This window comes from Cervus canadensis, chromosome 11 (genome assembly GCF_019320065.1).
Source record: "Cervus canadensis isolate Bull #8, Minnesota chromosome 11, ASM1932006v1, whole genome shotgun sequence".
In the NCBI taxonomy this organism is placed as follows: Eukaryota; Metazoa; Chordata; class Mammalia; order Artiodactyla; family Cervidae; genus Cervus; species Cervus canadensis.
Window position 1 is genome coordinate 27650126 of NC_057396.1, and position 27712 is coordinate 27677837.

Consider the following 27712-nt stretch of genomic DNA (forward strand, 5'->3'; position numbering starts at 1 on the left):
GGAACACTGCCCACCAGGGACTCAGGTGGGGTGAGGGGGGGTGGGGGTATTGTCCACTAGGGGCTCAGGTTGGGGTCGGGAGGGGTGGGAGGGAGGCCAAGAGGAACCACGTCTTCTGGATGGAAGAAAGGAGACAACCCACATACTCATCAGAGGTGGAAAAAGTGGGTTCAGAAGAACTGCAGCCAGTCCCTCTGGTGACCCTGAGGGAAACGGTGGTTCAGTACAAAGAAGTGAATGATCAATGATTTATTCAAGAGGGGAAAGCCCAAGCTGAATGTCTCCCTCCCCCACGCCTCCCTCCCTCCAGTCCCCCCTCCCACCCCTGACAGCCAGCCGGCCCGCTCCCCATGACCCCCACAGCCCTTGGGAGGGGTCAGTGAGAGCAGGGATGACCCTGCGTTGGTGCTCCTGGATTGGGCTCCTCTCCAGGAGGCCCTATGACAACATGCAATGTGGAGAGCAGTCGGAGGGGGGAGGAAGACTCTGGTGGGGGCAGTGGATGAGGGTGCAGGCAGGGTGTAAGGCGCCCTTGAATATAAGCACCTCTGGCTACCAGCCCCGCCACACTTTCACCTGCCTGCTCACTTCCCACTGTCAGGGAGAAACACAATGATGAAACTAATGAAATTCTGCAGGTAAACTACATTTCCCTCAGAGCGACTGGGCCAGTAGCTCTCTTCCTGGGTGGGGTGTGCCATGCCAAGGGAATGGCTTATCTCAAAAGAAAGGGCTGGCAAAGGTCATCCTGGTGGTGAGGGAAGCCCGTCCTCAGGGACCACAGACTCACGGTGGATGTGGGGAGACTCAAGGCTGGGCAGGGTGATGCCAGGACACTGGGAGCTTTCCCTCTGTGGTGGCCAAGGGCTGTGGCCCTGCTGGGCTGGGCACTGCTTGGCAGGACCCAAGCAGGGCACATGGGGCCAGTCTTCTCCTGGGGTGGGGGGCAAGCTGCCAGGAAGAGGTGGAGGGAGGCGGGCAACTGTCGTGGCCAGGTGCCTACTGACTGCATCGTGGCATAGGGCTCCTTGGAAAGAAGTGGCCGACAGGCCTGAAGAGAGCAGGGCCGGGCAGGGAAGGCGGGTGAATACTGCGTGGGCACCCGCCACGGGTCCCAAGGATCCTGCCCGAGGGCAGGAGGGTGGTGGGTTAAAGGTGAAAAGCCCAGCTGTCTCCCACCTCCATCCAAGCACAGGAAAGACGGTGACCCTTAATTACAGAGCAGGAGAGGCCTGGATGGAGCACAGCTGACGAGGAGGAAGGGGGCGGCCAGGTGGCCCTGAGAGAGCGGGCTGAGGGCAGGGGAGGGCAGGCCGGGGCCGGAACCCTCCCCACCAGATGAGAAGCTTAGTGAGAGCAGCAGCCGGCGGGGAGGACGGGGGTGGCGGGGCCTCGCTCCAGCCCATCTGGAACTCATGGGGCCTCATTGGACCCAACCCCGGTGCCTTTGTTGACGTAGAAGGGCCGGTAGTGCGACTGTGTGGGAAAAGGAGAGTGGTTAGGAGGTCCGATGGCACGCGTGCCCGCCAATCAGACCCCACCCCCTCACCTCCACCAGGAAGCAACAGTGGTCTGAACCCCAATGACCCTAGGGCCCTGTGGCCTAACCTATGAGTTCCATCTACCCTGGGACTGGGGTGGGCGCCAGGGGTATCAGAGTCCCCAGGTTCACATCCTGATTAGAGTTCTTTCCACCAGTTGACGGGTGAGCTCGAACCTCAGCCCGGTCAAACGCTCTCTCCACGCCCAGGAAGCCCCTCCCAGCACCATCATAGCTCCCATTCATCCAGTGTTCTCTAATCTACAGACCTGGTGTGGGGCTTTCATTAAATTTTCACAACCACCCAATTAAGTGGGTTACTATTAGCAAACACCCATTTTATACATGAACAGACTGAGGCACAGAGAGGCTAAGCAACTCACCCAAGGTCCCTTAGCTAGTAAGCAGAGGCACTGGGATCCGAACCCCAGCAACCTGGCTCCAGAACTCAACCCCCCTCCCTCCACCCATAGCGATGTACCACTTCTGAGTCTCAGGGGTTGGCCTCTGCTCTCTCTGCATCATTCTCCCTGACAGAAGGGGGTGTGGAGAGGGCGAACCACCCCCCAGCCCACACAGACTGGGGGCCTCTCCCCAACGCCAGCCCCTCCACTTCTCTCATGCTGGTCCCCTCATCAGGATTCAGGAAGCATCTCTCGGGACAGAGAGGGTGACAACTTTCCTGCCAGCCCTGTGTATTACGTCCCGCAGCAATTTCATGAAATCAGCACTCCCCTCTCCTCCCAATCACTCCATCAGGGCCCTGAGCAACCCTCCAAGCTGCAATGGAAGAGCACATTTAGCTGCAGCTTGCCCTTGGGAGTGCCCTGGCCCCTGGAGGGTCTCCACAAGTGGCTTTGCCCTTGAACTGGGTCAGAGCCTGGGCCCATCTCACACTCCACTGATCCCAGGAGACCCCAAGGGTGACCCCAGCCCCTGCACTGGCCCTGCCTGCCTGGACACCTGTGTCTACAGTAGCTCCTTGCCTACATCTGGTCCACTGTGGAGCTGGGGGCCTGTGGAACATGAGGACTAACAGGTTAGCTCTGGCCTTGGTTAAACCACTCGTTAAACAATGGAAGAGACAGAGATTCAGGGCAGGGAGAGACATAGCCAAAGTTCCTCAGCTGCTTAGCAGGAGAGCAGGGCCTGGATCCAGTCTCCTGATCCCCAAGTGCCAGCCTGGACCCTGAAAGAGTCAGTAAGGCAAAGTGGAAAGGCCAAAGCCTTTCTTAAAGGAAGGTTGGGTCAAGCAAATGGATCTTAGGTCAGTGAATGGTGCTGTCTTATTGAGAACCGAGCGGCGGGTGGGCACAGAGCCCCCCAGCATCTGGGCAGGGTGCTCCCAGCACATACACACCCATCCCCTGCCCCTGTTCCCGCCCCTGTTCCCTCCCAGGCTCAGGGTCACAGCACATGAAAGTTGGAAGACTTAGGAAATCATCCAGGCTATCTGCCCATGCTACAGATGGGAAAACTGAGGTACAGGGGAAGAATGACTGAAGTTGGTGAGAGGACTGGGGCAAGAGCCCAGGCATCCTGACTCCAGGCCAGCCTCTGCCCACACTAGCACCTGCCCCCATCTTCCCCCTTGCTGGGTGCCAGCTTGGGACCGGAGAACCCTGCCAGGCATCTGAAGGTGGTGATGAGCCTTCTGTGCTGGGACTGGGGTTCTGGGATGGTGGGAAAGTAGGGGGCGGGTGGGGAAGGACTGAGCCAGGAACAGAAACCTTCCTTTTTCTTCCCATATCTGCTTTTTGCAGCCCTGCTGTTGCAGTGGCCCTGGGCCTGGTTCAAATTACACATACCATCACTTAGTTCCATCGCCAGCAAATTAAAGATTCTCTTCCAATTAAACCAGCCCCAGTCCCTCTTTGTAGCCGGGAGCAAATCACCTCTATGTTCTGACCTCCAAATACAAAGACAGCAGGGAGCCAGGGGCTCCAGGCCCTGTGCACACAGAGGCCGCCTCCATCCAAGGCAGCTGACTGACCCCTTCAGCAGGGCCTGGCACAGGCCTTGGGAGAGAGCATTCCCAAGAGGAGGCCCAGCCTCCACAGTGAAGGACAGGCCCTGATCACTAAGGTCTCGGGCGGGGTCAGTATGTTAGCTCTACAGATATTACAGATCAATCCCAACTCAGCAATGCATTGTGGAGTCCCAGAGGCTCTGACTCATCCAGGGTCACACAGTTACCAGGAGGTTGGACTCCAAGACCATGTTCCTTCTTGTCCTGCTCTTTGATGCCCCTACTTGGCGACATTAGCTATCGAATCTTAAATATCTCTATTCCCAACTTCGCAGCCTCTGTTTCACCCACACTATCATTCCAATGGTCTCTATGCTGTCAGAACTGGAGACTCACCCCCAGGGAAGTGAGACTCATGTCTAGGATGCCAGTCCTCCATATTCAGCATTTTGGCCACCATTCAATAAGCAGAGGCAGCCAACAACCATTTGCAAATTTTAAAAACTTCCCGCTTTACTGATTAGAAAATTGAGGCCCAGAAAATCTGTGCTTACCCAGGCCCCCTGCCTATCAGCCCTTGGTCTTTCTTTACTACCCTTTGCTGGAAGCTGGTGTTCAGGACACTGCCTCCTCTCTCCATCCCGTGGCCAGGAAATATCACCATGCTCCCACAGGCCCTGGACAAGTGATGACCAGTTGCCCCTGGGAGCCCCATTCAAGGCCCACCCTGGACATGCTAGTGCCCAGGCAGGCAGTCCTCACTCACCAGTAAAGTCTGCTTGCTGGATTTCCAGGTCTGGGGCTGGGCCTTGGGACTCTGGCTCCTGATGAGGGAAGGGTAGCCTGGGGAGACAAGGGGCTCCAGTCAGAGGGAGCACAGGCTGGTGGTCAGGGCCTCAGGACTGGAGCAGCACAGACGCCCTCTCTAAAGTGACCACCAAGCTCCATCCAGCCCATTACCAAGTGCAGCCAGGGTGGGTGCCATGGAAAATCCTGAGGAGGTGGGCCAGAGGGAGGAGGCATCAAGGCAGACAGAAGGAGGAGGAGCAGGCCAGGTGGGCTGGGCCAGGCAGCAGGGGAGCATCACCCCATATCCGGCCAGGATCACACCTCTTGCGGGTATCGCCAACCCCCACCCTGCAGTCTCATCCCAGAGGCCCCTCTCCTTCCCTCCCCAAAGCCCAGGAAAACCCCTTTATAAGCACAGTCTGCCCGATCTCCACCAGGAGGTGCTCATTCCAACTCCCCGAGGCTCCCCATTTCCCGGCCTGCCTCCAGCCAGGCACTACGCTGGATTCCACCTAGGTCTTCCTTGTTCCTGTTGTCTTGGACTGCACAGCTAATAATCAGTGGTCAGAACTGGGCCCAGAGAGTGGCAGTAATGTGGCTGTGGTCCAGGGTTCAAACAGCAAGTCCACAGGGCACTCTCTAGGTCTGGGGTCTCGGAGATGCTAGTCCGGGGGAGTGCTATCTGAGCCCACCTCCCCATCCTTCTGCCTCAGCCCAGCAGGTTTGTAAGGGGCTCCATCCACAGAACTGTGAAAAGCACTTAGTGTCAGCCCTCAGCCTGCAGAGAGCGACAAGGCTGCCGGGGAAGGAATAGACTGTGAGCTGGACATAGAGGAGCTCAAGAAATTAACAAGGTCTGTCTTGGCAGGGGCAGGCTGAAGCCCTGCACCGGGCTGCTTGAAGGGCAGTGAGCTGGTCAGAACCAGAACCTGCAGCACTGCCGGGCTGCCAGCGAGGCTGGCCCTTCCCAGGGCTGGCGTTTGGCAAGGGGGCAGAGCCAATGCAGAGAACCTGGCTGTCTCCCTGCATCTGGGGGTGGGGGCAGTCTTGGAAGGAGAGAAGGAAGCAAAGGGTCCCTCAGGTCCTGAGCGGAAGGTTAAGACAAGGGGGGAATTCAGGTCACTTCTCAGTTCCCAGAAAGAAAACCCCAGGCCAGCCATGAGAGAGGTGGGGATGGGGGTGGGATAGGGTGTGGTCCAGGAGACCAGCCTGTGCAGCAGGGATTATCCGGGGCGAGTAGGCTAGGTTGGGGGGGGGCGGGGGCATGCATATTCTGCCAGAGGCCTCTGGGGAGATGGGAGGGGCCAGGACACGCTAGAAGTGGCAGAGAGCCCCGTAGGATGTCCCAGTTGCCCTGCTGTGGGAGAGAAAAGAGGGGTGATGCAAAACAGGCGGGTACCAGGATTATTTTTAAACAGCCCACTGCCGTCCAGTGGTTTGGAAAACTCTGTGGTGGCCTGTCCCAAGGTGGTGAACTGATAGGGGACTTTCCCAGTGCCTGCCGGGAGAGAGAGAGCCATTAGCACTGGTCCTAGGAGGGGCCAGAGGGGGTCACAGGTTCCGCAGTCGCTGCTGCTCTCAAAGCACTTGCTCAGCCCTCCCCGGCACCCCCAGAGTAGATGCAGGTGGGAGCCACAGGGCAGTCCATGCCCAGGACCCCCATCTAGGCCAGTTCTGAGCAGATCTGCATGAAGGTGACAACAGGTGTCCTGGGGGTCCTGGTGTATTTGAGCAGGGGCTATCCTAGAGCAAGGCCCCCCTACCTGGAGAGACTGCGGACTGCCAGGGAGATGCTGAGGAGCAGGAAAGCTCTGAATCACACCTAAGGGGGGCCATCTTTCCTGCCTGGTGGCCTTTGATCCAAGCTTGACCAGAGAGCAGGGAGGGACCTCCTGGAAGCCAGACAGGCCAGAGCAAGTCCCAGTGCAACTCTGACCCAGTGATCCTGCAGGCTGGGACCCTCTAGTCATATCCCCTTGTGGGTAGATCCCAGAATCCCAGCCCTGGGTAGAGGCCGGGACCCAGCCCAGAAGGGGCAGCTAGATAAGCAACTGTCTGAGACCTCTGCCTGGGGGTCCACCTGCACCTGTCCCACCTGAGCCCACCCAGACTGCTTACCCAGGCTCCCAGGCCAGATGTTTGCCAGCCAGAAGGCAGACAGACCTGTTTCCACCACCCCCGGAGCTACCCCGTGGACCTTTCGGAAGAGACATGAGGGCCGTGGGCCCACTGGGAGCTGGGATCTGGCTCAGGCCAGCCCCTCAGAATGACCTCAACCCTGGGGGACAGGAGGCATCGACCACTCAGTCTTGTCAAATGCTCTGGGGGCAGAACCAGACTCAGGAGGGAGGCCTTCAAGATCATGTAGTCCACCCGGCCCAGCGGGGACTTGGCAGGACTCTGGCTCCATGGGAGGCTGACAGGTGCTTGGGCCACAGGGTTCTAGAGTCACCTGAGGCTGGAAGTCACTGGGTGACAAAGTTAAATAAACTTCCTGCAGTAGGAAGGCTTGGAAATTAAGCCTGATGGAAGCCCCCTGGGGATGTCGGGGCATAGGGTACAGAGGGTATGGTGTGTCTTCCTCACCCCCGACACTAAGGCCTGTATCACAGTGCATCCCGAGGGACCCATGTGTGGTGGCCCAGCCCTCCTGATGGCAGAGACATGATGGAGGCGGGGCATGGTGAGCAGAGACCAAGGCAGGGCTTATGGAGTGCCCAGAAGACAACGGCCCGATGGGGGTGAGCTCACCTTTCAGGGAGAAGGAGGAGCTGCCTTGCACCGCAGGCATGTCGTCAGAGCTCTGAATGGTGGAGGAGTATTCCCAGACCCGGGAGGTGTAGTTACCTGGTGGAGAAAGGAAGCGGAGTCAGCCCTGGGTGGCCTGGCACGTGGTGGGTGGAGGGGGGGTTTGCAGAGGCCATTTCTGCAAATCTCTCCAGCCAGGAGGCAGCTGAGTCCTCATCACACCTCTGACCAATCCTTCCTGCCATCAAGTTGTCCTTCTAAAGCATGGTCCTGTCCTTGCTCTCAGATTAAGGTACAAAGTCCTTAACACGACCCTCAGCTCTTTCCTGAGTTTCTGCCCCCACCCCTCTCCACCGCCTCCACTTCCTGGCTTCCCCACTTCCCGCTCCCGGCACTCAACACCCCAACCAGGCTGTGCCCTGAGCTCCTGACGCACACCAGGCTCTCTCTTGCCCCAGGCTTTTGGCACAGGCCAGGTCCTCTGCCTAGGAGAGCCCACCTGCACCCCGACACTTAGCAAATTCATGCATTGGGTCTTCAGGCATCAGCTTCCGCGTCATCTCCCCCAAGTCTGCATGTGTCTTAGCCCCACACCCCGTATCACATTGTAATCACACCTTGAATGGTCTATCTCCCCTACTGGCTCCATGAGGGCAGGTGGTATGCCCGTCTGACCCAGTCTCCCACCCAGTGCCCAGCACCTAGCCTGGCTCCTGGAAGGCGCTCACTGTCCAGCTGATGGATGAATGAATGAGGAAAGGAACAAATAAACACAAACACAAGCTAAAAGTTGGAGACCGAGGCAGCTGCTACGAGCCCTGCAGTTCTGTGTGCCAGGATGAACAGGCTGCAGTGGTCCACTTACAGTGGATGTAAACAGACCTGGGGACAGCGTGGCGAGGACAGCAGGGACACCACGAGGGCATTTGAGAGCCCCCTGCTGCCCGTGGAGGCCCGCCCACTCCAATCCCTCCCTCTCAGCAGCTCCGAGCATGGCGGCTCCCCTCAGCTGAGCTCATACCACAGAGGAGCCCCCCAGCCCTGGAGATCTCCTGCCACTGCCTGGGGGTGGCAGGTCAGAGGTCAGGTGGGGGTGGGGGCTGACTGCCTGCCCTGTCATGAACCCCCACCCACAAGGAGCTCTGTCAGAGTCTGCACTCATTTTCTCACTAGGCATGTCCATCCAAGGCTCCAAGGGGCCATTTTCTTTGCCCTCTCATCCATCCATTCATCACCCCCTCTTCCTCCCATTAAACAAATGTTTGCTGAGCCCCTCCTTCTGGACCTTGAAGTTGGCAGCAGGCAACAGGACAGACCCGGCATCTGCCTTCACGGAGCTCACAGCGTCCAGTGCCTGCGATGAACCCAATCCTGGACATGGAGACCTGGGCACTGCCCTGTCCACAGTGCCCCAACCCCCAGGTCTCCGGATCTACTAGCACCCCACTTCCTTCCTTGCTTCTCCAGACCCCTGGTGCTGTGTCCCCAGGGACTCTGGTGGAGCTGGCCCGAGTCCCCTCCCCATCTGCATGTGGCACACACCCAGGAGCCCCCCAAACCCGGGTCCATCAAGGGCTGGGCCCTGCCCTTGGCAGAGCAGTGCCCTCTGCACTTTGGGCAGAGGAGGGGACCCTGCACTTGGCAGCTCTCCCTGGGGAAGCACATCTCCACCCCCATTTCACCCCTTCTGGGTCTTAAAGACAAGTCGCCCACTTACCTCCCTGGCAACCATACCTCCTGGGTCTCCAGGGATGGCCCATCCCATAGCATGCCTGACTTTTCCTTGCCTGCTACCCTAGCCTGTTTTAACTAGTGTCTGACTTTCTGACACAGGAGTGCACAAATCAGGAAAAGTCCTCTGTGGTCCCCTGGCCTGCCACCTGCTGAGGGAAGTCCTCACACACCTCACCCCGGGGTCCACTTTCCCCAACTCATCCTTCAGGGAGAAGACCTTACGGACTCAGAGATTCCAGTGATGCGGAGGTGCCTGCCTGCCTTTCCTCAGCCAAACGATGTCACACACATGCACACATACACATGAACACCCCTTAAGTTCGGTAGGATCCCACCTCACCCTCCCGGCCAACCCCACTCCAGCTCCCCAAGTCCACTTCGTATGGGGAGTTCAGGCCCCCTGCCCATCGCCCCGCCCCCACCTGCTGCCTGCATGGCCCCACACAGAGGCCCTGCCACCCTCCCGCTAAGCCGCCTCCTACCTTTGGTGCCGTAGAGATTGTTGAAGTTCTTCTCCTTGGAGAGGCGGCTCGGGGAGGCCGGCTGGTACGAGGTCCTGGCCCCACCTGTGAAGGGGATGCGGAGGGGGCTGTCATCCCAGAAAGGGGGGCCTGGCTCAGCCGGGGGCCTATGGCTCTGACTTGAGGGGTGTCAAGCAGGACTCCTTGCTCCCCAAAACAGGTCCGCCTGCCTGGGTCAGGACCTGGGTTCCACTACCAAGACAGCACCCTTGGGTCTAGGATAAGGTGACCACATAATTTACCATTCAGATCGGAATAGTTTTGAGAGTGATAGGGATGATGCTAGTAGTCATGCTGAGGGTACCAGTGTAAACTTGGAGAATCCTGGATGAAGTATGAAGTATGAAGTCCTGGATGAAGACATATGGGCATCCTACTTAGGGGTTTTGAGGGTCACCAGAACCCCCTCGAGCCAGGCCCTATGTGCTGAGACCCCAGAGGCTGGGTGAGAGGTGGGGTGCCCGTGAGGAAGCTGGACCAGGGCCACCACGGGGGCAGAGGTGCAGTGAGGGCTGCCAGCTGGAGGGGCTGATGAGCTGGTACCACGAATACCTCCCCACCTGGGTAAGCTTTCCCCAGGGATTGGCCCTAAATGGCATGGGTTTCCCTCCCTCCCCTATTTGGGCTGCACAACCGTCTGGGAAGAAAGGCAGAAAGAAGGGGTTCCACACCCTCACTTCACAGATGAAGACACCACATGCATGCATTAGAGTGCACATCAGCTCCTGCCCTCCTGCCTAAGCGGCCCCACTCCCGTCCTGGAGGGGAGCGAGCGTGCTACACCTTCACACCTTCAGTCCAGCCCCCGCGCCCCTTGCCCTCCGCCCATCACAGCCACACCCTCTCTTCCAAGCCCTCAGCCCCTCTTTCAGGGAGCCTGTAAACTAACTCTCCTCCAGAAGTCTCACTGCCCAGCCCCACTGCCCCAAAGCTCCCAGACTAGGGTGGCTGGCCCTGCTTCCTGATCTCCTTGCTCACTCTCCTTGGCCCCTCCCTTGTCTCTGTCTTGAGCCTGGGAGCCCCCAGAGGGCAGATTTCCTCCTCCCTCCTGTCCTGGGTGAAGGGGCAGAGACAGGATAAACCTGTTTCTTCTGCCTACAAATGTCACAGCCTGAGTCACAGTCCCAGAGCTGGAGGCTCTCCTAGCAGCTGAGTCCAACCCCCTTCTTCTCAGGTAGGGATCCTGAAGGGGCAGGGACCAGCTCAAGGCCACCCGGCCCCGCCTCTCCGGTGACACCTGGGCGGGTCCATGCTCCTTCCTCAACCCTCCATTATTACTCAGTTCCCCTCCATCTGCAACAGAGCAGGCCAGCCCCGCAGGGCCAGTCGGGGTCTGACACCACCCTGGGTCTGGTCCTCAGAAGCTGGTGAGCCGAAGGTCTGGACCACGGCCGGGGATGCTGGGACAGCTGACTAACACAGCTCATCTTCCCAGAGAACTAGGCTCGAAGGACAGTGCCCCGGGGGAGGGAAAGAAGCAGAACTGGCCAGCCCAGACCTGGCTGGCCCCCACCAGGAATGTAGGGCAGGGTCCCTGCGCCCAGCTGCCTCGCCGGAAATCCAGGTGTTGTTTTGACGTTGGGTGGGGCAGCCTAGGTTCCTCTCTGCTGAGCTCATCTCTCCAAATACCCCCTGGGGCCCCTCCCACTGTGCATGCGTGTCTAAGGGTGTGAGTCAGTAGTGCCCAGGGCCTCAAGTCTCCCCGTCCAGGCCCCTGGTGTCTTCCCCGAGTCTCCTGTCTCCCCCTTCCCTACACACCCTCTCTTCTCCTGACCCCTGACCCCTGAAACACACGCATGTGCATGCACCCCTCTGTCTACCAGGCACACCCCCCCTTATGTAACGGGCATCACTGTGGTTTGTTTGTTGCTGATGCCAAAGAATGTGACGGGCTACCGCTGGGCAAGGACAGGCCGGCGCTGGTCCCTTCCCTCACCCAGCTGGGCAGCCGCCCGTCAGGCTGGGCCTCACCGGGGCCTGGGAGGGAGGGCTGGCTGCCTGGGGGAGGGGGGACTGAGGAATTTACAAGAGCAGCCCTCAATCCCTGCCCCCACTGCCTTGAGGAGCAGGATGGTTCTGGAGGAGCCAGCCCTATCCCAGGACGACAGAAATCTAAGCAGAAGCAAAACACAGCTCAGCCTGGCAGATGGAAGTGGATGAGACCACCAGGAGTCCCTCTGGAAGGAAAGAGAAGGAGGTGTGGGTTGGAGGTGGAGGTGGGAGGGTAGGAGGGTGGCAGAGGGCAGGGAAACCAGTGAAGCAGGTGCCAAATGGAGAGCAAGAGGTGCTGGTAACTGCACCAGTAAGCAGGTACAAGGGCCTCCTGGGTGGCTCAGTGGTAGAGACATAGGAGACACAGGTTCGATCCCTGGGTCGGGAAGATCCCCTGGAGAAGGAAACGGCAGCCCACTCCAGTATTCTTGCCTGGGAAGTCCCATGGACAGAGAAGCCTGGCTGGCTACAGTGCATGGGGTCGCAAAAGAGTCGGACATGACTTGGCATTAAACAACAGCAGCAGGCGGTACACGCCAGGACCTTCCCAGGCAAGTCCATGAGGGTCGCCCTGCTGGGGAACATGGCTACGTCTCTCCTGGACCTGCCCCCAGCGGCAGGACCCGCACCCTTCTTTTACCCTTGGGCGTCAGGTACATGGAGTATCTCTTCATGGCGTCTGGAGTGCTCCACTCACTGGTGTAGCTGTTACCGTAGTTGTTCACGTAGCGATGGTCACCCCCTGGGAAGGAGAGAGCTCGGGTCAGCAGAGGGCGGGTGCGGAGGACGAGCTGGCCCACTGGGGGCATCACTGAGTCAGCCCGCGGCCGCTCTGTCCCAGGGAGAGGCGAGGCCCCCAAGCTCAGAGACGGTGGCACCCCTGCCCTGCACCCGCTCTGGCCCTGAGCTCCTGGTGGGCGAGGGAGGGTTTGCAGTGGGCCATCCGGCCTTGCTGGGATGGGTTCCTATGAGGAGATGGTAAGCACAGCACTTTGCAGTTAACGATGTGCTTTTGAGTTCCATTTCTTGTCTGATGTGTCCATCAACCCTTGGGCTGGCATGAAGATACCCGGGTGGCAGATAAGGAGATTGAGGCTCAGGAGGTGAGTGAAGCCACTGCCCAATGTCACATGGCCCATAAGGGCAGATTTGAGATTCGAGCCCTCATGCCCACTTCCTGGCCTTGTCCCAGCCACTGCTGACAGCCCAGGGGGTGGAATGAGGTCCCAGCACTGGCCTCCAGGGCCAGGGATCCAAGCGGCTGAGTGGAACCATGCAGAGGGGAGTGAACTACTCAGAAGGGTCACCGACTGCCCCCACCTGGCACCCACCAGCAGACCCCTGAACCCAAACAGACCTGTGGCTCCATGCTTGTCCTCCACCCCATTCCTCTCTCTTGCTTCTTCTCCATCTCCTCCTCTCCCTCTGCCCTTCCCTCTCCCTCTCTCCTGGGCAAGAGGAGGAGTGGGGGACTTAGACCCTCACCCTTCATCTCCATCATGTGGGCCAAGCAGGGGCCTGGCACACAGTAGGCACGTCATGACAAACAATCATCCTCTTGGATATTGGTCCAGCTCCCTCCCCACCAAGCCCAGGAGGGAGATGCCCTGGTGTCTCTCAGCCCGCGCACCTTTGATGGTGAGAACTGAGCCCCTGGCCTGGTGGGCAGACCACCATCAAGGAAGAAGATGGTCACTCCAAGGTCTGACTCACTGGCCACCCACCTCCCACCTCCTACAGCCAGACACACTCCCAGCAGCACAGCAGGGACAAAACGCCAACTCGGAGGCCCAGGGCCCCAGGCACAGGTGTAGAGCCGCTGACGTCAGCACAGCCCATCCTGCTCCTGGCAGCTGTCTCCCCGCACACCTTGTACAGGGCGCAGGCCCACACCTGCACGGAGGCCACGGCCAACACAGTCATGACCTAGAAATGGCACAGTGGGCAAGCAGTGGTGGGAGGTGGGGGGTCCCTGCGCCCACGAGGCTCATAGGCCATCCCAACGCCGTCAAGGCCGTCCTCATGGGTCTGGCCTGACCTCAGCTGAGGAGCTCCCCCACCAGTTCTGTGCCCCAGGGAGCCTGACCCTCACACCCGCTCCTCCTCTGCAGGCTACCACGAGCAACAGCTTCTCCAATGAGAAGATGTGGGTGGAGGGTTTGAATATGAAACCCAGCTCACCCCCTGCTTAGCTGTGTGCCCTTTGAAAATCTCCTTCTTTCGTGAGATGCCATACATCCCCCAGGGAGACTAAAATAATGCAAGAGAGGCGCTTACAAAAAGCCAGCCTCCAGAGAGCACCGGATCACAGAGGGCTGTCCCCAACGGGGTCGTTGCCATTTTCAAGGGGATTTCAGGACCCAAATTCCCCTTGAAGCCAAATGATTGTCTTGCAGCAGTGGCTTATCTGTCCTCAGAGGTGGCCATGTCCCTCACATCTCCTGGGGACACTATGTGATGTCAACATCCCCAAGACATACAAACACCACCCTCTGAGTCCCAGCCCCTTGGTGCACCATACCCCCATCTCATGCCCCAAAGAATCACATACTCCCTTTGGAGACCAAAGACAGTGTCACTTCCTCTGGGTGTTGCAGCTAGAAATCATTAACTAGGCTGCATCCTCAAGGCCTGGGCCACCGGGTGGAGTTTGGGGAAAGTGTCCAGCTTCGGGCCCTACGGGGCTGGGCTGGGACTGGTGGTAAAGCACTTAACGGGGCAGTTTCTCATGTTTGGAGGCTTTCTATGAAGATGATTCAGTTGCCTCTCCAGAGGACAGCGTGATTCAATAGAGAAGCCGACTTCAGGGGAGCTGGTGAGTCACCGAGACACGCTATGCTCAACCATGCCCAGCCAGTCCACCAGGCCAAGTCCACCTCTGGGCTCAGCACAGCCATGATGACAGGCAAGTTCTCCCTAAAAGCCTGCATGCAGTTCTAGGTCATGTCCCCTGGAGCCTACAAAGCCCCTAGACTGGAGTCTGGCCCTTACAATTTTCAGCATCCACACAGCTCCTGGCTTAGGTCCCCCTTGTCAGACGCAGAGCTGTGAAACCAATCCGAGTTTGATGGACAATCCAGGGAGAAGACATTTGTCCCTAGTGGTGCATCTCCCTAGCCAGTACCTGGGATGCTCCCCTGGAGGCCTCTTGTAATAGCTGCATAACTTGGGCAGCAACTTTCAGAGAGGAGGGTACCACCTCTGAGTCTTGTCCAAACACCCTTAGGTGAGATGGGAGGCTGGAAACAGTGAGGGGCCAGCTGGTGGGATGCCAGCCTGAGCCAGGCAGCAGGAATTGACCTAGGAGAAAACCTCCACGGCCTTGGCGCCCACCCACAAGAGGGGACTTACCATTCTCCATGTGGTTCCTCTCAATGAAGTTGCGGCTCAGGTCCGCCTTGCACATCTTCTCAACGTGGCGCATGCACACGTTAAGCAGGTCGTCCTTGCAGTTGCCCAGCGACTGCCCCAGGCCCTCCCCCTCCAGCAGAACATGATAGGTGGGCAGGGGTGGCGGGAGGGAGTAATTGCTCATCAAAGCACCAAATTCCTACCAGGAAAGGAAAGAAGCCATTAATGTCCTGGGTCTTTAGGAGCCATGGGGACCCACAGTCTAGCTGGAAGACTCAGCCGGAAGCCAGAGGAGGTGGGTTGACATCCAGCTTGGCTATTTACTGGCCTCACTTTTCCTCACTGGGCCCTCATTTCTTATTCATCTGTAAAATGAGAGGGTTTGATTAAAATCTACTAGATGGGGACTTCCCTGGTGGTCCAGTTGTTAAGACTCTGTGCTTTCACTGCTGAGGGCATGGGCTTAATCCCTGGTTGGGGGACTAAGACCCCCACAAGCCAAAAAATGAAATTAAATTTAAAAAAATAAGTAAATAAAATCCATTAGATGCTACTATCCCTGATGGCACTAGCAGTCAGGCATGTGACTCCGTGGCTCCCATCTCTTAAATTGGATGCATGGTGCCAGCCGTAGGGATTTATTTGGGTTTATGGGAGCAACACGAGCTGCAAAGTCTTTGGGAGTGAAACCACCAAAGAAAGGCAAGGAATTACTAGCAGTGCGGGTCAGTCGCAGTGGTCTCTCCCCCTGCACGTGCCCTCAGTCCTGCCCAATGCTCTGGCACGTGTTACCTTCTTTCTCCCTCACTGGAAACTCTCTACATCTTTTCAAATCTTAACGGGCTTTCAAGACCCAGTTCAAGTTCCACTGCCTCCATAAAACTGTCTCCAGCCTGTCTGCCCTTCCCAGAGCTTCCACAGGCACTTATCTCCTGAACCATAGGCTTTATCACTTAATTACATGCTCTTCTATATTGTTCTCTAATTGTATGTGTCTTATCTTCCCAGCTGGATTGCAGCTCCTTGAGGGAAAAAACTACGTCTTCTACCTTCCTATTCTCCACAGCACCTAAAACTGTGTATGTTTGGGTGTACAGTGCCCAAAATACTCTAGCAGATGGAAGGATGGAGGAACAGATGGACAGACCAGATCAGAGGTAGCAAATATGCATGCCTACTTACCACTCTCCCATACCCAAAGCAGGCATCACTAATCTATCACAGAACTGTTTCCTGAAGTACTATTAATACGTATCAGTTGAAGTTGGTACAAGGTGATCTTTGTGTGCCATCTTTAAAGTGGGTAGGATGGCTTGGATGGAAAATTAAATAGATGGAACGGAGCTTAGAGGGATGGATGGATGGATGATGAATGGTGGATACCGGGATGGATGGACAGACAGACACTGGATGAGGGTTTGGGTAAGCGGATGGAAGGAGTGAGGGGTTGAGGGGCAGCAGAGCTGTTCGTTACCTGCAGAAACAGCACCGAGTCGCTGATGCTGTGCAGCTGCTCCCTGGTCTGCTTGTCGTCCTGCAGCACCTTGGCCCTCTCTTCCAGAGCATCCACGATCACCTTCACCTGGTCCACTGCATCCTGCTCCCGCTGCTCCAGCGCAGCCCTCACTTCCTCCTTCTGCTTCTCCAGGTCCCGCACCAGGTCCCGGAAGCTCTGCTCCAGGATGGCCTTCTCATTGGTGGTGAAGCTCTGGGTCCAGGGTGAGGGCAGAGGGGAGGAGGTGCATCTTTATGTTCCCAGCATAGAGTCAGGGCATTTCTATTGCCCCGACCCGGCAAGCCTGTTCAGTCAAGAATCTCATTCCAAGGCATCACTGAGGGATCCTATCTCTTGATAGAGATGGCCAGGGTGTTTTTACAGCCCACCCTTCCTTATCCATCAGCAGCTCCTCCCACTCAATGGTTTGACATGAACCATCATTCTATGCTTGGGCATCTCTGTGGGTCCAAAAGTTCCAGAGGAGTCAGGGTGTGTCCACTGAAACCTCAGCCAGAATCAAGCATCATTCAGAAAGTGAATTGATGAGCTGTTTATGTAGCCAGGTTCAAGAATCAATTATCTCAGGTCGTAGTTTACAAGTATTCAAACCAGGGCAGACATTCATCTTGCCACACTGCACAAATAAAGGGAAAATGGCATGCATTTGACGACTGGGCAGTCAGTGGGCAGAATAGACATTGGCGGACATTGGGAGACACACAGGATAAGCTGGTCCAGGGTCTTGAGATGATAGAAGATGAGCATTAGGTGACGGGCAACATCCCATGTGGATGCCTGGCCCAGACTTAGAAGGCGAACTTGTGGAAATGCCAAAAAGGGTAAAAGAACCCAGAAGAAACAAGTGTAGGATGTAAATGTGGGCCTGAGACCTTGAGCAAGAGCTCAGGCCCAGGCCTGCCTCCTCCAGGCCGCACTGGTGGGAGACCATGGGCGCTGCTCACCTTGATGCGGTCCTTCTCCTTCTGCCACTTCTCAGCTTCATCTTCTATCTCAATGATCTTGAGCTGCAGCTGTTCCTTTTGCAGTGACAGTTCCGTCTGTAGGGAAGGAGCCGGGGTTGGAGGAAAAGTCAGAGGGAGGAAGTGGAAAAGATCCAGAGAGTCAGAGAGGAGGGCCCACAAATCATCATTCTGCCCTTCATTCAACCAACACTCACCGGGCCCTTGAAAATGCCAGGCACTGTGCCAGTCATCAAGGATCCCGCAACAAGTCAAGCGCCACCTCATTGTAAACTCTGGGCTCTGAGGCTGGGCAACCCAGCCATGTCTTTATAAGGCAGACCCTCTACCAGGCCCTCCATCCAACGTGAGCAGGAAGGAAGCTCACTGGGGGGTTCTCACTCCTTTCAATGGACCTGGAGCCATTGGGAAGCAGCTTACAGGAGAAAGGGGACCCAGCCCAGCTCAGCCCAGCCCAGCCCAGGGAGCGTCCCATGGCAGTAAGAGGGTACAGCGTTTCTATGACATGACGTGAGGCTTGTGTTGCAAGCAGGAGTCTGGGTTGCCGCCAGCGGGGAGTCTGTCTGGGCAGGCACAGCTGTAAACCTGTTTATGGGAAATGGAGCGCAGTTTGCAGTCTGGGCAAGATTGGGACTTTATTCAAGTCCCTGGGGGAGGAGAGAGGCCAGCGAGTGAGGCAGTGAGGGTGGATGGGAGAAGGGAAAGAGAGGATCCAGGTTCCCTGCTCAGGAAGAGAATATGGGCTGTCAGGGTCTGGGGTGGGTTGGGAAGAGGATCTATCAGGAATGAACTGGGACATGAGCTCTGATATAGAAAGTGTGGATAACAGCTTCCTTCCATTGGAGAAACACCCTTCTCTGAAAAGCAGCTACGACACAAAAAAAAGGGGAAGCATGAACTACGTGTACGATTAGTCACTCAGTTATGTCTGACTCTGTGACCCCATGGACTGTAGCCCTTCAGGCTCCTCTGTCCATGGGATCTCCCAGGCAAGAATACTCAAGTGGGTTGCCATTTCCTTCTCCAGGGGAATCTTCCTAACCCAGGAATCGAACCTACATCTTCTGCTATGCAGGCAGATTCTTTATCCATTGAGCCACTGGGGAAGCCCGCGTGAAGCTAAGGCCAATAGAGTCCAGCCAAGAGGCACCTCTTTTGATCTGTGGGTTCCCCACTGGTGCTCCCCAAACACCTTCCAGTTTGAAAGGCAGGTGGGTGATTTCCACCTGAAAGCAGGAAGACCGGGCATCCGAGAGCACCCCAGAGTACTCAAGGTCTCCCCGCTACACTGGATTTTGAACAGAGTCCCAACCCTTTCCAGCCATCTCATTGAGGAAACACAAGAAGAATCAAGATGTGGATGCCACAAACCACCAGGAATGGGAACTGTGCTGGCAAGGAGCCCTGAACCACTGTGCACACACGTCACAATTCCCGGATGCTCCCCCAGGCCAGGGGCTGCCGGTGGGTCCCTGGTGCAGAGACCCAGGGAAGGGAACTGATGCAGGAGGGAGCATCCTGGCTTTTGTGGAAAAGAGCACTGAGAGGCTGGTGGGGATGGTGGGAAGGACTGGGGCGGGAGCCGAAAAGCTCCCGGACCCGAAGCCCAGGATTCCCACCCCGCCCCTCTGCCCACACCCCAGGGCTCTCCGGGCCGCAGACTCTCAGTTCTTCTCAGGAAGCCAGCGCCCCACCAGCTACACACGAGAAATCCCACAACACGGAAAATGCCACCAGCCAAGATGGGAATTGTTTGTGAAGAGGAATAAAAGCGGACGAGGACGGGGGTTTGGCCCAATCTCTGGACAAAGGCTGAGAGAAGCCAGCTCTCCACAGACTGGGTGGAGGGAGGGTGGAGAGCAAAGACAGAAAGACCTCACGTGGGCAGTGGAGACTCCCAGTGGGCAGGAGGTGGGCAGAACCAAGAGCCCAAAACACAGAGGTGGGCAGAGATGGTGGCCTGGAAGGTTCCTAAGAAGGCTGGGACTGGTAATGGGTCCAAGCTGTGAGGAAGAAGCCTAAAGACTGGACAGTGCTGGGCAACTTTCCCATTCCTGGATAACCCCCTCACCCCCTCACCTGCAGCAAGTGAGGCCTGAGGAGGGGGGGGGGATGCTGGAATCCCCTCCCCCCTGCATCTGAGATGTTGTCACCAGCCCAGAGATGAGCAGCTGGCACTGGGATTCCTCACCCCCACCTCGCACCCAGAACAAGGAAAGCAGACAGCAAACATGCACTCACTCCCCCAGGCCCAGGGAAGCGGAGACAGGGCAATTCTTCCATGAAACAAGCCTGGGGGATCCAGGAGGAGCCCACCCAGAGCCCAGGACTGGAGTCCAAAGGTTTGAATCCAGTTACCACCACCTCCAGGCAGGTGGCCTTTGCAAGTTACTAAACTCCTCCATGCCCTAGTCACGCTGTCTTTCATGGAGGTAGTAAGAGGACCACCTCCCAGGCAGGTGTGGGATGAACTGGGACCAGGCAGATGAGACTGTAGAGAAAAGCACTGACCACTGGTCCCGTCACCACTGCTGTGTCGGGCACCTTCCGTGGACCGGAGCTTGGAGGGGAGAGGACAGGGAGGCAGGCAGGCCCGCAGGGCACAGGTAAGAGGTGGGAGCAGGCAGGGGTGAGCAGGTGGGTCTTGGTGGTATTCAATGGTTGGGATGGTGTGTGCTGGGGTCCAGGTGTGGTGTGTACACAGTCAGGATACAGAGTGAAGTGTACAGAAAGGAGGGAGGTCAAGACATCAAGAGGTCAAGAATATGAAGTGAAAGGTGCTCAGTCGTGTCCAACTCTTTGTGACCCCATGGACTGTAGCCCACCAGGCTCCTCTGTCCATGGGATTCTCCAGGCAAGAATACTGGAGTAGATAGCCATGCCCTTCTTCAGGGTATCATCTCGACCCAGGGATTGAACCCAGGTCTCCTGCATTGCAGGTGGATTCTTTACCATCTGAGCCACCAGGGAAGCCCTGAGGATGTAGAGACGAGATGGTGGATAACTGAAGACTGGAGGATGTTGGGGGAAAACAGAACAGAAGGAGGATAAACGGGGTGCAGGCGGGCTACCTGCTGTGAGTGGTAGAAGGTCTTCCTAGAGAAGGGGGAGGTGAGGAGCCAGTGGAATGCACAGAGGTGCTTGGGAATGTCTTACCCACAAGAGCACAGACTCACTGGCCAAGAGGGAGGAAGACGGCACTGAATCCCGGGGAGGGAGAGTCCAGAGGCTTTAGAAGAGTGAAGAGCCTCAGCCAAGGACAGCAGGAGTCAGCCCCCGGGGTCCAGCCTGTGTAAGAGAGGCCAGGAAGAGGGAGGCTAGTGGGAGGGGATGTGCCGAGGAGAGCCAGAGATGCTGGCCAGTGACCTGGGAGGGGTGGAGGGAGAGGCTGCCAGTGATCTGGAAACATGCAAGGGCAGGGTCAAAAGCGGAGCCTTGCTGTCTGCAGCCGTGGGTGGATGCATCAGTCAGGGCGGGGGATACTGGTCTCCTGGTTTCTTTGGGGCACCGGGGAAGTCAACACGGGCGGAGTGGAGGCCTCGCAAGCCCTGACTTGCTGAGCAGAGTGGGATCTCAGAAGGGACCTTGGGCTGTGAATTCTGTGCTACTAGAAGGGTCTGCTCTCACGTATGGGGTGAGTGCTACCCTGTTAGGAGAGGAGGGTTTGAGCTGAGACCTCTGGGGATGCAAACAGCACCTGTTTAGCCCGTGGCAATTTTTTCCTGCTGGCCAGGCTGCACAAAAGCCAGATGAGGCAGGAGACAGAAAACAATATAACATAGGAAGGTTCTGAAATACTGGGTTCTCCTGTCACCATAGAAGGACCCTAATTGCTTTGTTGAGCATTCACTGTGTGCTTGAATTTCTCCTTTCATCTCAAAAGCCCCCTGGGGAGGTAAGCCGTGTTGTCCCCATTTTACAGATACAGAACCCAAGGCCGAGGCAGATTGAGGAGCTTGCCTGAGTTCTCCCAGTGAGGAAGTGGGAGGACCATGACACAGAGACAGGACTCAGCTCGGTTACATGGCCTCAACTCCTGGGCTGTTCTCTGTATCATCCAGGACATTGTAGTGCCAGGCCTCCCCACCCCCTACCTCATAGACGGGGCAGTTCATGGATTCTGCCTCTCTCCCTGTCCTCCCCACACGTCCCCATCGCCCCCTAAGGCCCCGCTTTCTCCTTCTCCTCCCTGGGCTTGCTAAGTCGTTTCAGTCAAGTCCAACTCTTTGCGATCCTATGGACTCTAGCCCACTAAGCTCCTTTCTCCATGGGATTCTCCAGGCAAGAATATTAGAGTGGGTTGCCATGCCCTCCTCCAGGGGATCTTCCTGACCCAGGGATCAAACCTGTGTCTGTCAAGCCTTCTGCATTGGCAGGTGAGTTCTTGACCACTAGCATCACCTGGGAAGCCCTTCCCTCCTCCCTAGGACTCTGATTAAATCCCCTGATGGGGCCTCAGCTCCTGTCAGCTCCACCCTGTCTACACCTCCCTCCGACTTCCTTCTGCTCCCTGCTCACCCCTTCGCCCTGCCCAGACCTGCCCTTAAATGCCTTCTTTGTTCCCTTCTCCCACACTCCTCCTGTTGCCTCTCGCTCTGTGGCTGGGATGGGCCCTGTGTAGGCCACCCAGCCGTGAAATCCTTCCGGCCTTGGGGGAGCAAAGAGGTGGCTAGCAGCTGGTGGTGCCTCGGCCAGGACAGCCTGGGCCTTCAGGTGCAGACACACCTGAGCGCTCACCTGGACAGGTGTGCCTGTGCTGCCCCCAGGGAAGGGGAAATGGGGCCCAGGATCCTCCTCTGGTCTGAATTAACCACATGGGCCATTGGCTATGACATTTGCCAAATGAGCCAGTTAATTGCCAAATTTGTACTTTCAGACAAATGGTAATTATCTGGATAAGAATCTGAAATGCTGGATAGATTTATGCATTCCCACCCAGGTGTCAACCAGCCCAGTATTCATCGGCTTCGTTGGGACTCACCGTTCCTCTTGCTTCCTTGGTTGTCAGGATGAGGAAAGGGCAAGATTGGGGGCGGAGAAGAGCATCATCCAAGCGGACTCCAGACCAGCAGTGGGGCCTTGAGAAGTTACCCCACCTCCCAGGCCTCTTTTCTTCCTGGTAAAACTGGACTAGATTCCTGATTTCCAACCTGGCTACACATTAGAATCCCTGAGGGTGATCTAAATATACATATCTTGTACCCTGAACCAGAACCCCAGGGAACTCCGAGGAGCCTCTGCCAACCCTGTGGGAACAACATTTAAAATGTTGCATGGTTATATGGCCTCGGCCATGTGAAATAGTGAGAGAGAACAGGCTGGGCTATGGCCACGCTGAGTTTGAATCCCAGCTCGGCCACTCCCACTCAGCCACCTCCAGTGCTGGAATACTGGTTAAGTCTCTTGGCATCTCAGATCCCATTTCTTCACCTGTAATATAGGTGCAGATACTCCCATCCGTGGACTGTTGTCAGGAGTAACAGTATAAATGCCCAGGCCAGCGCCTGGCACATCAATGTACTCCATAAAGGTGAGGCATCCCCTGCCCACCTGCCTGGCGCTCTCTCCGCTTCCTGTCTCTATACTTCTTTCATTTGGTCCTTTCCTCCTCAGCACCCACAGAGGTCACCCCACCTCCTTTCTCACCCACATTGTCCCACAGCAGTTTCCCCCCAATATCTCCGAGAAGAGTGGTCTCAGACACCCCCACACCCCATTCCAGGCCTTTAGCCTCCTGGCTCCTCTTCCCGAACTTGGTCATGGTGGTCCACCCAGAGAGCCCCAAAAGCCCAGACCAGCACATCTCCCAAAGCTCAAAGACCAGCAACTGCCCATGGCCAGCAGCCTGGCAGCTCAGACTTCATGGAAAGAACTGAGCAATGAGACCAGAGGCAAAGCCACAGACCACTGCGGCAGGAAGGACCTGCACCGAATGATGGCCTCAGCAGAGTGGCCGCGGCATCGAATCTGAGCTGCATGACTGAGTTAGGACCTCGCCCTCCAGAGCAATGCTTGTCCTGAGTGCTCCTCCCCATGCCTGGCCAGGCTGCCGACCTAGAGGCCAGAGGACCCACATCAGGCAGACTACCCAACAGCAAGAGTCGTGGCCAGGAATCCTCCACTCTGACCCAATGCAGCAGAAGGTACTCGGGAGAGACAGAAAACAGGCCATGAGACACAGAAAAGAATGGATCTGTACATTCAGAGGGCTTCCCAGTTGGCACTAGTGGTGAAGAACCCACCTGCCAATGCAACAGACATAAGAGACGTGGGTTTGATCCCTGGGTCGGAAAGATCCCCTGGAGCAGGGCATGGCAACCCACTCCAGTATTCTTGCCTGGGAAATCCCGTGGACAGGGGAGCCTGGGGGACTACAGTCCATGGGGTCACAAAAGAGTCAGACACGACTTAGCAACTAAGCAACAACAAAAATCTCATCCTTCTAAGCCAGAGGCAGAGGGGTGCAGCTCAGGACATCTGTGGACCCTCCTTGTGACATTCAGAGTGGAACTGGAAACCTTCTGACCTTGGGTTGGCAGAGGAAGGATTGTCATGTTGGCACACCAAGCGGCCTTTCTCCAACACCACCTCTGCTCAGGTTCTGTAGAGTCGAGGCCCAAAAGCACTGCAGCCCAGGGTGTTGTCTACAGTCTCATACAAGAAACCATGATAGATCAGTGATGGCCTCATCCGGGCCTCACCGACCAGCCTGCAGAACAGGTTCTGGACAGGACTTGTTGCAAAAAAGTTGTGTGTAGGCTTATGTTTGGGTCTGCAGGGACTGCCTCTGAAGGATGTCAGAGCTGACAGGCTCATTCACTTTGATCTGTCAACCTACCTAAGGCTGCTCTATGCCAACGCCCCCCGTGTCTGACATTCCAGAGGTGCTGGGCCTGGACAAAGAGCTCCACTCCATCTCTGTCTCCACTCAGCTGCTCAGCACCTATGCTGCAGTACACATACACATGCACACACACGCACACACACACACACACAGTCTGAAGCTCCCACCATTAAAGTCATTCCAGTGGATCAGACATTTCCCCCTGAGCCCCCGTAAGGCACACACCTCCTGAATCCCATCCCCCTTCCCCCAGTTGCTCTCAAACACTGGAAGAGGACTCAGGGGGCTTCTTCCTTAAGCACTGAGCCTGGACGGGTCCCTTCCTTCCTCTGGGCCTGTGTCCCCACGCAAGGTGGAGAGGAGATGCCAAGATTGCTCATTCTCCATCCAGCCTAGCATTCTAGGCATCCAGTCCTCTGCAAGTTGATGTTTACTTACAGCGCTGCTGTGTAACTAGGCAGATGCACCCCAGACTGGTTTGTGCGTCTGAGCTCTGCCTCTTGACCTACATCACGAGCCCTAGAGCATGAACTCCAAGTCCCAGGTGCTGCCAGAGAAAACTGCCAAGACTGTCCTGTCCTCTGGGGCACTCAGGCTTTTCTTAAGTGGAGATACCCTGGTTTCAAATAAAATGTGAGACCAAGCCCTACACATATAACAGATAAAGAAGAGCAGGTGCTGGAAAATCCCATGGACAGAGGAGCCTGGTGGGCTACTTCCAAAGGATTGCAAAGATTCGGACATGACTGGGCATGAGCGTGGCACAGCTGCTTGCAGCAGCAATGGTAACCTGGGGCCCCTGCCTCCTTGGCATCAGTTTGCCCCCCTCGTCATCTCTGACATCTCAAAGACACTCCTAAGAATCTTCAGGCTCCAGGTGGTCATTTGAAAACTTCCAATCTAGTCCAATCCCTTAGCTTCAAATGAAGGGAAACCAAGCCTGAGAGAACATAAGGGACTTGTCCGCTGTCTTACAGCTGGTTGGAGGGAAAACGAGGACTGGAGCTGAGGTCTCCTAAAACCCAGCCTGGGGCTCTGCAATTTCTTGCTTGTGGTGGTTGAGGATAATTAACCCTCATTCTGTTTTGATTCCCTAAGTGAGATCCTGGAGGAGATCCATGGCCCCTGCCCCATCTCCGTCTCCCTGTCTGAAGCCTGAAGCCAGGCTGGGGTCAGGGAGTTAGGGAGACTAGGATCACCTTTTTTTCCTGGGCCAAATGAGGCTTCTGAAAAGGCTCTTTGAGTCTTTTGTCATCTCTGACTCGTCTCTCCTTCCCAGGAGTATGGATAGGAAAGAGTAACCCACAGACTTCAGGTCAGGAAGGCTGGGCACAGAGTGGGGCCTGTGCTGCCCCATTCTGGGGGGGGTGCAGAAAGCAGAGCCTCCTGCCTTGACAATGAGCACGGCTGACCCCGGCTGGAGGCTGCCCCATGTCAGGGGGCTGTGTTGCTGTGGGGGGAGGAGTCCCAGCATCTGTGGAGCCACAGACGAGCCCTCATCCCAGCACACACTCTCCAAGTGTAAGGTGTACCACATCCACAAGCCTCCACACGCCTCTGCTCCTCCCCGCAGAACAGGCAGAATCACGTACACAGAACACATGCACACACACTTACATACCTCATATACAGTCAGATGCAAACATCCATATACAAACACCCACGTGCACAAAAAACACACACAGGCACACATATATGTACACCCCCCCCCACTCAACCCTCACTACAAGTGTCCACCTACAGGCAACGGCCACACACACACAAAGCACTGAGGATCCAGCTGAGGGAAGGATAAAGGAGGCCACTGGGAGTGTGAAGACTGGCTGGGGGATCAGACAGAACAAGAAGGAGCCACTGTCCTACAGAGACCAACTCCGAAGTCAGGAAAAAAGGGCCTTGATATGGTCCCCAAATTCCCTCCTCCTCACCCATGACTTATCCCCACGAGCCAGTCCTACTCAGCTAGGAAGAATTCTCTCTCTCCCTTAAGTAGAAAGAGGTGGCTTTCCCAGTGGCTCAGATAGTGAAGAATCTGCCTGCAAGGCAGAAGACCCGGGTTTGACCCCTGGGTGGGGAATCCCCTGGAGAAGGAAATGGCAACCCACTCCAGAATTCTTGCCTGGAGAATTCCATGGATAGAGGACCCTGGTGGGCTACAGTCCATGGAGTCACAAAGACTTGGACATGATTGGGTGACTTAGCCACTAAGTAGAAAGGAAGAAAGAAGCACCCAGCCAGGCAGAGAGCCCAGGACTGAATGCTGATCTCCTGGCCTGACTTGAATTTATCCTATGACCTTGGCCAAGCCCCCCATCTTTGCTGAGCCCCTCTTTGCTCATTTAGGAGATGACCTGACTCCTGAGGCCTTAGAGGATTGGGGAGCCATCTCTGACTTCCAGCCTGGGGGTAGGAGGGGAAAGAACTATTTTCTGTAAGAACCAGGGACAGCAGAGAGGTAAGGCTCAGACCCTGGGAGCGTCCAGTGGAGAAGATGAGGTGGGAGGGTACTGTAGGGAGGAGACGCCTAGAGGAGCCAGCTCTTACCTCCTTCTCGGCCTTGGCCTCTTCCACGGTCACAGTGCTGTGGTTCTTGTGCTCCTGGAACATGCAGAGGTAGCAGATACAGGTCTGGTCCGTCTGGCAGAAGAGCTCCATGGTCTTGCCATGCAGAGGGCACTTGCGGGCCTCGAAGTCCCGGATGGGCTCGAGCAGCTGGTGGTCACGGAAGGCGGCGCCCTCCAGGTGGGGCTTGAGGTGCAGCTCGCAGAAGGAGGCCTGGCACACCAGGCAGGACTTGACGGCCTTCTGCTTGTTGCCGATGCACGAGTCGCACAAGACCTCCTCGGAGCCCGACTTGGAGCGCAGGAAGGTGCTGGAGTCGCCCCGGGGGTAGCTGTTCCGCCGGACATCCCCGGGCTCCACGATGGACACCGCGGGCTTGCGGGGCTCTGAGAACATGGACCTGCGCAGCTCCCCCTTCTCGGCAAAGGTGACAGGCGGCTTCTTGGCAGCCCCCAGCTGGAGCCCGGCATAGGGCGACCGCCTGCCTTCCCCAGAGTCCATGCTGAAGTAGCTGGATCCCTTGTCATCCACCGACTCGACAAACTGGATGATGGGCCGCCGCCACTCGCTGCCAGAGAACAGGGAGCCCTTGCCTTCGCCCGGCTTCAGGGCGCCACCTGCGCCCTTGCCCTCGGCCACCTCCCCGCCGTGCCCATTGGCAGTCTTGGCCTCTTTGCCTTCAGCTTTGACCCCATTCTCCAGGCTTCCATTAGGGCTCAGGGGGCTGCGGGCATCCCTGACTTCCGGGCTGGCTCCGTTGCTCCTGGAGGCCTCTGCAGCTTCCATCACGGGTCACCTGGCTGGTCTGTGTCGGGCGCGCTGGGGGTGCGGGTAGGTGACCTCTCGGTGGCGGCGTCTCTGCAGGAGTGAGACAGGCAGCCACGGAGCCCAAGACACACCTACGTACGGGGAGCGGAGAGGAGGGCCTGACACAACGGGCGGGCTGGAGAGGCAGGCGGCTCCCAGAGCCAGCAGAGCAGCTAATTATACAGAGGGGCCACGCCCTGCACATTCATACCTAACCTGGTTTTTTAAAGAAGTGTTTTTATTCTTCCCCAGTTTAATTATTTTCCACGGCTCAGCAACCAGTTGGGCCGCTTCCTTCTGATGCACTTTCTTCTCATCAGGAAAGCGGGAGTCTCTGTCCTCGCAGATGGGCAGGCTTCACTTAGCCGAGCCGGCTG

General features: G+C 56.8%; 1 protein-coding gene across 2 annotated transcripts; it reads right to left on the bottom strand.

The window, feature by feature from the left end:
* Positions 1-234: 234 nt before the first annotated feature.
* TRIM29 (tripartite motif containing 29) lies at positions 235-27495 on the bottom strand. Of its 2 annotated transcripts, XM_043482541.1 has the most exons (10): positions 26511-27495; positions 17105-17200; positions 16119-16352; positions 14645-14843; positions 11934-12035; positions 9263-9346; positions 7050-7145; positions 5698-5796; positions 4276-4352; positions 235-1476 (listed from the first exon to the last, which is right to left on the bottom strand). In XM_043482541.1, the coding sequence occupies exons 1-10, from the start codon at positions 27312-27314 to the stop codon at positions 1414-1416; spliced, it is 1854 nt and encodes a 617-aa protein (XP_043338476.1). In that variant the 5' UTR covers positions 27315-27495; the 3' UTR covers positions 235-1413. The 2 variants fall into 2 exon arrangements, with proteins under 2 accessions (XP_043338476.1, XP_043338477.1); XM_043482542.1 differs by lacking the exon at positions 5698-5796 and having other exon boundaries at positions 26511-27493.
* Positions 27496-27712: the final 217 nt, after the last annotated feature.